Source organism: Perna viridis, chromosome 1 (assembly GCF_037379345.1).
Source record: "Perna viridis isolate PV_CMFRI_1.1 ecotype Kerala chromosome 1, ASM3737934v1, whole genome shotgun sequence".
Lineage (NCBI taxonomy): Eukaryota > Metazoa > Mollusca > Bivalvia > Mytilida > Mytilidae > Perna > Perna viridis.
In genome coordinates this window covers 12,441,419-12,453,958 of record NC_142445.1, presented here as the reverse complement: position 1 = coordinate 12,453,958, position 12,540 = coordinate 12,441,419, and the positions used below count along the sequence as shown (strand labels likewise).

Here is a 12,540-nt window from a genome sequence, read left to right as displayed (position 1 = left end):
TACTTTTTTGTATTGTGATTATGTTTCTGTCTCATCTTTGCATTAGCATCACCCTACCACAATTCTGTATTCATTCTGTGGATATACACTGGCAGTCACAGTCCATTGACATTGATTATCATTTAGTCTTAGTTCCAATTAAAAAGTTCAAAATTTTCATTGATAATCTGAGTTAAGTAATGGGGAAAATATTAAATCATTAGTTTTTTTCTGTCCATGGCTAAGTAAAAAGATATTTTGTTGATCTAATTTGGAATATTTTTTTTCTCAAATAATCCCAGGCTCCCTCTCAGTATGAATATGGTCAGTGCCTAATCATTTTGCAAGAATCTTGGTTTTCACTTGATAATTTTTAAACAAATGTTTTATCCTACAAAACAAAAATTCTAAAATGATACCACTAGATACTGTTTCAATTTTAATCTATGTATTACCTGGAACCAATTATTAAGGGTACATTTGAACACCTGTGTTGTCTGAGAGAGAGATAACAGGTGTACTCTTTTCATCTTGATAGGAGAAAAAAATATATTAGGTTGTCTCATGAATACAAAAAGTACTGTTTTTATTGGAAAACATATATTTTATCAATCTGAAATTTATTTGTTCTCTAAACAGTTTATTGGAGTACATAGTGTAGATTCCTCCCTTTATCTTTTTTATGATAAAAGGTTTCATTTTGGATTGAAAAATATGCATCACATGCAAGCTGTATCATAGAAAACAATAGAAGCTGTTATTTTTATGTTTACATTATATGTAATTGTATATATATGAAGTATGTCTAATGTTGCTCTTAATCCTTCAGACCACACAGAACTAAAGAGGCTGCTTTAAATTGAACTAAAGACATTGATGAATGAGAACATACAAATTAGTTCCAGAGGTACATATTCTTTTTCTTGGATGAATGACGTTATCATTAATTGTTGTGTAATGCATACAAAAATATTTAATGAACTGTACTTAAGAAGTGCAACATTGTTAAGTACTTTACTTTCCAATAATGTTTAACCTTTGTTTGGTTGAAGGTTTGCCATTTCAAATAAGTTTCTTCTTACTATATTATACTTTTAAGCTCACCTGGCCAAAGGCCATGTGAGCTATTGCCATCACTTGGAGTCTGTCATTGTCGTTGTTAACAATTTTTCAAAACTCTTCTCCTCTGAAACTACTTGACCAATTGGAACCAAACTTGGTATGAATGTTCCTTAGGGTATCCTGCATAGAACTGATATGGGGATTTTTGATCCGTCAAAAAACCTGGGCACTGTTACTAAAAAAAGAACATAGGGGTCAGACAGTAGTTTTTCACATATATCTCCAAAACAGTTAGGTTTAGCCAAATTCTGACATGGGGGTAAAAGTGTTCAGCATGATGAGATCTATCTGTGGTCAAATTTTCATTTTAATCCATTAAGCCGTGTTGGAGTTATTGCCCTTTTTCAAAGTTTTTTGCTATTTTTTTTTTTTTTATTTCTCTAAAAAATCTTCTTCTCTGACACTACTTAACCAATTGGAACCAAACTTGGTGTGAATGTTCTTTGGGGTATCCTACATAGAACTGATTTGGGGATATCTGTCCAAAAAAATGGCCGCTGTTACTAAAAACAAAACATAGGGGTCAGACAGTAGTTTTTTGCATAAAATATCCCCAAAACCGTTAGGTTTAAATAAATTCTTTCAATAGCAGAATGATCCATATTATTAGGACTACAAAAGTCTTCAGGGAAAAAAGTTGTCAGATGATTCCTTTTAAGAGTTATTGCCCTTGAAAAGGGAAAAATGACAGTTTTTTTTTACAATTTTCAGCTAATATCTTGAGAACTACGATAGATAGAAATTGCTCTTAAATTTACTGCCCTTGAAAGACAAAATTCAACCAGATGAGCAATTCAGGCTCCTGGGAGCCTATTGTTTTTTTTTTTTTTTCCTGCTAGAGATTAAAAACAATCATTCCGTTTGCATTTAGTTTTTTGCAATATGTGTTTCACAACTCTTACAATTCAGACTGAATAACTGTTAGTTACATGATACATTAATTGGGTAATTATGACTCCCATTTGTTCTTGTTAGTTAAACAAAAGTCATCTTTTAACAGTGAAGAGATTAAAACAGCTGAGGGTTTCAAATGTCATTCTACGATGTATTTATGGTAATGCTGACATTAAATAACACAGGTAGCCATGAGGCTAATAAGTGTTAATAAACAATTTCGTCCTGCAACTAAACTTTCTACAGATAAAGGGTGTCAAATAATGCCAAGCTTTATTCCTCCACTGCATAATATTGTCTCCTAGTTACCTTTTCAGTTAGAAAATGTCAAAAACAGGAAGAAGGTAACAAGGTGCCCTTGCCGACTGCCACACTCAAAAGATTGCTGAAAAAAGTAAACTTGTGGACAATTACACCATACCCCACAAAAAATAATAAAACCACAGTAACAAAATTTACAATTGAAGATCAGTTCTCTCCTTTATGCATAAAGGAATTTAATGTTACATTCATGAGTTCATTAAAACAAGATATAAGAAAACACCCAGGCCCTGTTTCTTGATAGGCCAGTTTGCAGTTTTTAAGGCCCCGCAACTCTGATATCCTATAAAAACTACATTTTTTCAGAAAATACCCATTTAAACTGTCTGAAAGTTGGTAAATATGTTCAAAATATTCTAATGGTTGAACCGAATGAATGTTTTTATTTTTGGAAGTAAGGAAACATCTCTTTAGGTTACAGACCACAAATTGCATCACCAATTTGGAAGTACGCAAAAAAAGTCCTACGCCAAGGTACAAAGTAGTCCCTTTAGCATGCCATAATAAAAAAAGTTGACAATACATGAATTTTTAAATGAATGAACTTTTTTCATAAAGGGAATTTTATTCTGATAATTTTGAGCCCAAAGTATGCTGCCTCAAACTTAAATAAACTAATTTGGTGGAACTATAAATAAAGATGGTCTAAATAAAGAAGTTTTAGGATTCCCCAGGCTATTTTTAGGGTAGATGAGTTCTGAGTGTCAGTCCGGCACTGCAAGGTAGTAAACCCCTTGTGAAATTTTGAGTGACATAGCAGTACATTTGTATGTTTCATGTGATATATGGTTTTGGTGAGGTTAAACTTAAGGTAAACTACTGAGGATCCCCTGAAAATGAGCAAATCATCATAGAGGGTAATGGGAATCTGAATCCGTGGTTTGTAGCCTAAAGTACAGCAGCTTGATGGGGTTGCAATGGAATTCCAACCAATTATCTGCCGAGAACAATAAGTTCACTAGAGAGGAAATTATTTTGTTCTCACATTGGTGAGAAAACATGAAAATTTACCAGAAATAAGAGAATAATGAGATAATTAATTAGAAAGACTTAATAACCAAAACCCGATCATGAGTGCCAAAGAACGCTAAGAATTAAAGAGGTATGAGAACTTGTTCCACACACAAGTAAAGTCTTTAAGCCTTCTTTGAATGAGTGATCATATTCACGATAACTAATTGATGATCCTATGTATTATATGGATTTTTCTTCCTTCATTTAATACTGTTTTCAACATAAATTTTAATTTTGGGATCGGCATATTAATATTTACATTGTGACATTTTTGGCTGGAAGAAAGTCCTCGAGTGAATTTACTGAATTTATTTTTGTGTGAATTATATTCAAATTGTTTTACTAAGAGAACAATCAATAAATCACTGCTAATCTATAGAATAAATTTCATTTACTTTACATATTTCTTATTGTTTAGTCAGCACAATACACCCAATAATAGCATTGTAAGCTGTACTACAACTCTGAAACATCCTTGAATTCAAGTTTGAAGTGCCTGTCACCATAATCAACAGTTATTGTCACATGTCTGCATCTTGTTCTCTAAAAATCAATTTAAGGAGATTACAATGTCAACCCCACTGAATGGATTTCCTTATCCTTCACAAATTTGTTTGTTTACAATTTTAACTATGTTTTATAAACAGATTTTGTTTTTGTCATTTTGTTAAATCAGCATGGCTGTTGTTTCCTCAATGTTAATCTGTTCAAATGGATGCATCTATAGGGTTGTCTGTGACTATACATAGTCCATGTTTGTAATGACACTACTTTATTCATTTGTAAACAGATGCTGGAAAATAATTACTGTGAACTTCCTGATTGGGTATCCTTTAGATTAATGAATTATAATGTATTGTAAAGTAGGCAGCTGTAGACAATGTTCAGCTTATTTTGTACATTACATATGACAGGTGCCCAAATCCAAGTAAATATCATTCTCCTCTATTACTGAGGTTTGGTTTGTTGATTGACTGTGTATAAACTATGTATTTCTGTTTTTAGACAGTAGTAATCAACAACTCTTGCATTTGTAGCTGCCTATTTTTTTAAGATTTGGACTCAATTTTCTCTTCTATTTTATATTTCTCTTTAACTAGTGAATGTAATTCTTAGTATTGTACCATACTCATCTATTGACTGGACTAGTATACAATATCCTCTGTAATGGTTCATTTCTATAAAAACTTCATTTTTCAACTGCCTGTACAAGTTCCTTAAGATTGCAAGGTTATTTGCTCAATACCTTTACCATGTTAAAGATTGGATCAAGCCTCAGTCCATCCTTCATCTATAAGATTGGATCAAGCCTCAGTCCATCCTTCATCTATAAAGATTGGATCAAGCCTCAGTCCATCATTCATCTATAAAGATTGGATCAAGCCTCAGTCCATCTTTCATCTATATAGATTGGATTAAGTCTCAGTCCAACCTTCATCTGTAAAAATTGGATCAAGCCTCAGTCCATCCTTCATCTGTAAAGATTGGATCAGGCCTCAGTCCAACCTTCATCTGTAAAGATTGGATTAGGACTCAGTCCATCCTTCATCTGTAAAGATTTGTAAAGATTGGATTAAGTCTCAGTCCAACCTTCATCTATAAAGATTGGATCAAGCCTCAGTCCATTCTTCATCTGTAAAAATTGGATCAGGCCTCAGTCCATCCTTCATCTGTAAAGATTGGATCAGGCCTCAGTCCAACTTTCTTCTGACAGAAATGAGCATGGTGACCAGTTTAAATGGAGTTAGAACATTTTGTTAAGTTTGTTAAGTTTGTCTTCCCATTGGCTGTAGCAGCATGCATGATAAAATATGTCTTCCAGTGGACTGTTACTTCTATGAGCATGCATGATGAAGTATGTCTTCCTGTGAACTTATGCTTCTATGAGCATACATGATGAAGTATGTCTTCCAGGATTAGTGTTTGGTAATTTTGTTGTTACCCTTATTTCCATTTGACTGATGCTTCTGTGAGCATGCATGATGAAGTATGTCTTCCTGTGAACTGATGCTTCTATGAGCGTGCATGATGAAGTATGTCTTCCTGTGAACTGATGCTTCTATGAGCATGCATGATGAAGTATGTCTTCCTGTGAACTGATGCTTCTATGAGCATGCCTGATATAGTATGTCTTCCTGTGAACTGATGCTTCTGTGAGCATGCATGATGAAGTATGTCTTCCTGTGACCTGATGCTTCTATGAGCATGCATGATGAAGTATGTCTTCCTGTGAACTGATGCTTCTATGAGCATGCATGATGAAGTATGTCTTCCTGTGAACTTATGCTTCTATGAGCATGCATGATGAAGTATGTCTTCCAGGATTAGTGTTTGGTAATTTTGTTGTTACCCTTATTTCCATTTGACTGATGCTTCTGTGAGCATGCATGATGAAGTATGTCTTCCAGTAGACTGATACTTCTATGAGCGTGCATGATGAAGTATGTCTTCCTGTGAACTGATGCTTCTATGAGCATGCATGATGAAGTATGTCTTCCAGGATTAGTGTTTGGTAATTTTGTTGTTACCCTTATTTCCATTTGACTGATGCTTTTGTGAGCATGCATGATGAAGTATGTCTTCCAGTAGACTTTTGCTTCTGTGGGCATCAGTGATAAAGTATGTCTTCCTGTGGATTGATGCTTCTGTGAGCATGCATGATGAAGAATGTCTTCATGTGGACTGTTGCTTTTTTGAGCACACATGATGAAGTATGTCTTCCTGTGAACTGTTACTTCTATGAGCACACATGATGAAGTATGTCTTCCTGTGAACTGTTACTTCCATGAGAGTGCATAATGAAGTATGTCTTCCAATGGACTGTTACTTCTATGAGCATGCCTGATATAGTATGTCTTCCTGTGAACTGATGCTTCTATGAGCATGCATGATGAAGTATGTCTTCCTGTGAACTGATGCTTCTGTGAGCATGCATGATGAAGTATGTCTTCCTGTGAACTGATGCTTCTATGAGCATGCGTGATGAAGTATGTCTTCCTGTGAACTGATGCTTCTATGAGCATGCATGATGAAGTATGTCTTCCAGGATTAGTGTTTGGTAATTTTGTTGTTACCCTTATTTCCATTTGACTGATGCTTCTGTGAGCATGCATGATGAAGTATGTCTTCCTGTGAACTGATGCTTCTATGAGCGTGCATGATGAAGTATGTCTTCCTGTGAACTGATGCTTCTATGAGCATGCATGATGAAGTATGTCTTCCTGTGAACTGATGCTTCTATGAGCATGCCTGATATAGTATGTCTTCCTGTGAACTGATGCTTCTATGAGCATGCATGATGAAGTATGTCTTCCTGTGAACTGATGCTTCTATGAGCATGCATGATGAAGTATGTCTTCCAGGATTAGTGTTTGGTAATTTTGTTGTTACCCTTATTTCCATTTGACTGATGCTTCTGTGAGCATGCATGATGAAGTATGTCTTCCTGTGAACTGATGCTTCTATGAGCGTGCATGATGAAGTATGTCTTCCTGTGAACTGATGCTTCTATGAGCATGCATGATGAAGTATGTCTTCCTGTGAACTGATGCTTCTATGAGCATGCCTGATATAGTATGTCTTCCTGTGAACTGATGCTTCTATGAGCATGCATGATGAAGTATGTCTTCCTGTGAACTTATGCTTCTATAAGCATGCATGATGAAGTATGTCTTCCAGGATTAGTGTTTGGTAATTTTGTTGTTACCCTTATTTCCATTTGACTGATGCTTCTGTGAGCATGCATGATGAAGTATGTCTTCCTGTGAACTGATGCTTCTATGAGCGTGCATGATGAAATTTGTCTTACAGTAGACTAATGCTTCTATGAGCACGTATAATATAGTATATGTAATGGATCATGACTAGAAATAAGCAGGGTCTGTTTGATTCATAAAATGTTTCATCCTGCAGTTATCGACATAAATTTAACCTTTTAACAAATTCCCCTATGTTTTTGTACTTCATTCATTCCTATACAATGTTTTTATTGTACAAATTAATCCCACTTTATGTTTTATGAATTTACAAACATAGACAGCATAATGTATATAAATGATTTATATTCTTTTCTCTTTATGACAACAGTTTTTCATATCGTTTCATTTATTTTCAGACAAATGGAACTATTGTCTTCAATGATATCACTAAAGACCAGGAAGATATAGATTTATGGAAAACTCCTCTCTTGGTGTCATCCCTTATTGGTGATTTTTCATGAAAAATGGTAATTTAAGTTATTTTTATGCCATCAACATGCTGAATAAATGCTAATTTTTCAATGAAATGGATACCAGATATGGTTTCATATGGCGATATTGCTTTGAGATTTAAAGTGAGGATTTATCACCAGTTTCTGTAATAAAATATATTCATATTTTTTCTAAGTGATGAAATAGATTATTTAAGACTTTTCTCAATTTCGTTACTGTCATTTATCATCAGATGTATAGGCGATGTTTGGATTTATTGAAAATCTCTTTCAAATACCATTATAAATTTTCCATTTTTTATTTGTATTTGTTAAAAACTGTCATAAACTTGTTCTGAAGACTAGAATATGAAATCGTTTCCTTAGTCAAGATTAAATATTTTTGTTGAGTTCTTGTTGATGTTTCTTTTTAAACATTAATGGAAAATATTAGTGTCAGTTTTTTACTTACAATTTATTATCATCATAATATTTATCACAGAAAGGGACAAAGTCTGCGCCATATTGCACAAGTATAAATATAGCTTCTGATGATAAGTAACCATCATCTTAACCACAATTTAATTTTTACTCTATTATCTTTATTGTTCTTGCAATTTTGTGCAACACAGAATGCTTGCTGGGACAGTATTCTCCAATATCCATGCAGTAACCCTATATTCCACAGCTGATGGTTTAAACAAGTTGCATTGAGTTGTAATTGAAATAATACTGTGGATAGACATTATTGTATTCAGTCAGTTAAAGTGTAACTGGAGTCTACTGCTCTTCTATATCATGTCAACTTGTTTTCTTGCTTCACTCCAATTAATAGGTTCTTACATAAGTCCTTATTAAAGATCTGGGATTTTATCTAAAAGTGTTAGAAATTTCTTGTTGTATAAGAATACTGGTACTGTTCAGTGGAAAGTATTGAAAGATAATGAATTTCTAACAGGAAGGGAAGAAATCATTGGGTTTCAAAAGGGGTTCCTTTTACTTCCAAAACTCTGCATTTTTTTACTTACAGTCAAGGAGAGCACTTTACATATTTCCCACAACTGTAGCTGCAATGCTTCTATGATATCCTGTTTTCAGGTTTGAATTATCGATGATGGGTTAGGACACATTGTTACATTAAACTGCCAATGTGTTAGACTTGCATTTCCAGAAGAATTTAGAATGTCTGCTTTTTTCTTCTTCAGAATGTTGATCGCTCCAAGAAAATCATCAGTTTCTGGAGGAACTAAACATGACAGATATGGAGTTATTAGGTATGTTTTTAGTTATAATACTGTATGGAAGTATTTAACGAAGATTTTTGATCTAGTGAAAACACAAAAACTTGGCTAATCTTCAATTTCCATAAGTGACTTACTGCTAACTTCTCTTTATGGCTACAATGTCACAGAAGCATATTTATAGGCACCATTGTGAAGTTTTATTTCTCAATATTTGTCAATGTTAATATGAATATCTTATTTCCGTTATAGTTGACACAATTCTTGTATAGAATATCATTTCTTCATTATATTGATATATGTATGATATAATGTCTTATATTCTTCGTTTATTACAGGTGTTTCCAAAGGACTGGCTTAATAAAACATAATTTGAAATGAATTTTTGATAAGATATCAGGCATTTCTTCTCATTTATGTTCAATTATGTCTTAATTTTATTGTCTATTTATTTATGTTTATGTATTTATTTAGTTTAATTGTCACATGTTTTTGAATGATGATATTTTATGTTTCAGGCAATTTTTAATTTTAGATCTTCATGTCAGAATTAAAAAGTTATTACTTAAATGTTTCGTCCATAAATTTTTACAATGTACAATTACATTATTAATGAAATAAATACAAACTTTATTTTTTATTTATGTGTTCATGGAAAAATTGTTAATATAAAGTTATAAGTTGTTTAAGATTCTTAATACAAAAAAATTATCAGTTACTGTAGTGATATATTTATTTTTAATCAATTAATATTATGAGTAATATCTTATTTTTTATAATTTGTATATGTAATGATTTTGTAGGTATGCCAGCATCCTCACAATGGTATGAGATGCTGGGGAGCAGAGGCAGTTACCTCCCTTGTCAAAGCTGCTTTAAATTATTCATACAACCCACCATTACATCAAAATCTGGTGAGTCTATAACCGTTTTCTCAACACATCACTATCATTTTAATAGTGGTATCAATAGTCATGGAAAAGAGGTGTCTAGTTAGTCATTAAACAATGATACAAATAACCTGTACATTGAAGTTTAATAAGACTTGACACTGGATCTTGGTATTACAATGGTGTCAATACATCTTAGTTATGGTAGTCATTTTTCTTTTCATAGATGCTCTGAAAATGCAATCCATGTATTTAATATATCTTAACTTTTGTTAATCTCTTCATCAGATCTTTCAAAGCTGCACAAATTGTAGTTCCTGATGAAAAAAAAAGCCTCTGACTAACACAATTTCACCTAACAATAGAAAATGACATGCCCAAATTAAGGTAAATTTACAGTTCATCTATGACCCTGTTTTAAACTCTGCTCACTTTATGTAGTGAGATGTACATGGCTTAATCCCTGTTTACAACTGACTTGTCCAGAATTCATGTATGTTATTTATTTTATTTTCTAGAAACTACAGACCTGTATCCTTGGTCCATTACAAGAACTGTCCAACATACATCAACCAGATATAAGACAGAGACAGCTAGAATGTGTACTACAGATACTGCATAGTAATGGTGACAAACTAGTCCATGGATGGCCCTTGGTACTGGGTGTGATTGGTGCTGTTACAAATGATCAGGGGTAAGTCACTGATGTCTCACAGCTAACTCTAATATGATGTCCTTAAAAGGCTTTGAGACCACAACTGTGGTTGATTTTCGATTGCTATATGAGCAGCATGCGACTTATTGGGCATTGCTTGTGTGTGAGTAAATTACTGCCCACCTTAAATCATGTGAAAAAACACACTTAACAACCTGATGTGTATCATCTGTTTTCATTCATTTCAGTAGTGTGAATGAACATCAAATTCTTATTTGATAAAATATCAAACATTAAGTTTTAGAAAAGTTATATTGTATTATGTAAAAAATATATATACACGTACACAGTAGCACTCACCATGTGCACCATCGTGTATGAAAACAAAAATAACAATCGTCAATGAATGAATCGTTGTACCTGCCCATGTGTGAACACTGTGACCTTATAATGTAAACAACTATTGACATATCTAACATTGTTCTACTTGATCCGCTCTTTCCTTCATTATAAATAATACAAAGCACCAAGTTTCACTAACGACCATTTCAACTGATATAGTGTAAAGAGTACAGCCAAATATGAACAAATATGGTGGGTCTAAGGTTACCGTAATAGGTAATGAAAATGTAAAAAATGTACCGTAATTGTCCTAATAGAATAAAAAATAATCATGGAAACTCCAGTTTATCCAGTTTGTTTGAGGGATGGCCCTCACTGTTGAGTGTGATTGGTGCTATTACAAATGATCAGGGATAAGTCATTGATGGCTCAGGGTTAGAAGTACTCTTCCATAGGGGACAGTCCATTGGTAACCTTTGGTACTATGCATGATACATGCTTTTTCACGATGTGGTAGTCAGTCATGGTTATTGTGGCAGAAGACTCCATTTTTGTGGTGCCATACCATCCAGGGAATGTCCTTGGTTGTAAAGTTATTTTGAATGATATGGGTTTAATGGTGCATATTAAAGATAAATTTGAACATGATATACATTAGTGACCAGTTGTATTTGGGTAAGCTATAACCTGGAGAATAGTTACAAAAAATATAGTGTTACAATTGTATATATTAAAAGATAATAGATTTTATAAATAAAGTAATAATGCTAGAAAAAAATCCATTATTTTTTAACAAAATTAAAACTTTGTAACCAAGCAACCTACACTGATATCACTTTAATTAAATCATTACATGGCTTAAAACAAAGCGCCACAGAAGAAACCTATGAAACATGATTATAATGATATTAGCTCATTCTCATGGAACCAATGTCCATGTGGCCTATGTTTTTGTGCAACATCACATCCACCGTAAAATGAAAGTAGAACAAGGCTCAATTCAAAGAAAAGTGCTAAGGAAAAAAATAACAATATAGTGCAGATTTTTTCCTATAACTTAATTGATAATAATTTGTTGATAAAAAGTTATTATAAAAAATACTCAAAATACATAGTGCTTGAATTTAAAAAAAAATAACAATTGAAATAATTCCTTTATTCCCACCCACATACAATTTATTTGAGCATGTGCGAATTCATATTTCTCAAGTTGACAAAACAATGTCATGATTAGGTAAACATAAAATATCTATATTTGCAAAAGCAATATAAGTGCTATAGCACATAACATAGTATACAAATTGACAATAACTAGCATTGCTGTTTCATAGATTTTTGGAACTACATGAAAGCATTTTATCTCAACTTAAATTTTGATATTTTTTTAGATATATTATCGTTCAAATGTAAAACTTTTATATTTAGCATTTAAAGTCTGAACGGGAGGGACACCCCACCAAGCACTGTACATGTAATTTATAACACCAATAAATACCATAAATATATATTGCAGGGAGAAGTTGATACAAACAGCTTTCCAGAGTTTACAGTTAGTGGTGACAGACTACTTACCCATAATTCCTTGTGTTTACCTGGAAGTTTGTGTTGATGTTGCAGCAAGATTTGGTCTCCAGCATCAAGAATTGAATATAAGTCTGACTTCTATTGGACTATTGGTAAAATATAGTGAATAAGTATAAGCTCATTTGTGTGGAGGATTATCGTGATTGGTTTCTGTTCCCCATAAAGATTGGTTTTTTTTTCTATTGGTCAATAAATTTGTCAAAATATACTAACAAATCACAAAACCTATTAAGAATTAACATTACCCAAACAACAAAAATAGACACTTATAAGAAATGTATATACTTCATATATAGTGATGTCAGACAA

The 12,540-nt window shown here is 33.0% G+C and overlaps 1 protein-coding gene across 5 annotated transcripts in view; it reads left to right on the top strand.

The window, feature by feature from the left end:
- LOC148627294 (protein MON2 homolog) overlaps positions 1-12,540 on the top strand; it is a 263,342-nt gene that overhangs the window by 214,117 nt on the left and 36,685 nt on the right. For all 5 annotated transcript variants that reach the window (XM_088571115.1, XM_088571125.1, XM_088571108.1 and 2 more), the window contains 3 exons: positions 9,564-9,674; positions 10,169-10,344; positions 12,161-12,323. In XM_088571115.1, the coding sequence (XP_088427241.1) occupies positions 9,564-9,674; positions 10,169-10,344; positions 12,161-12,323 (450 nt within the window). The remainder of the gene's footprint in view (positions 1-9,563; positions 9,675-10,168; positions 10,345-12,160; positions 12,324-12,540) is intronic.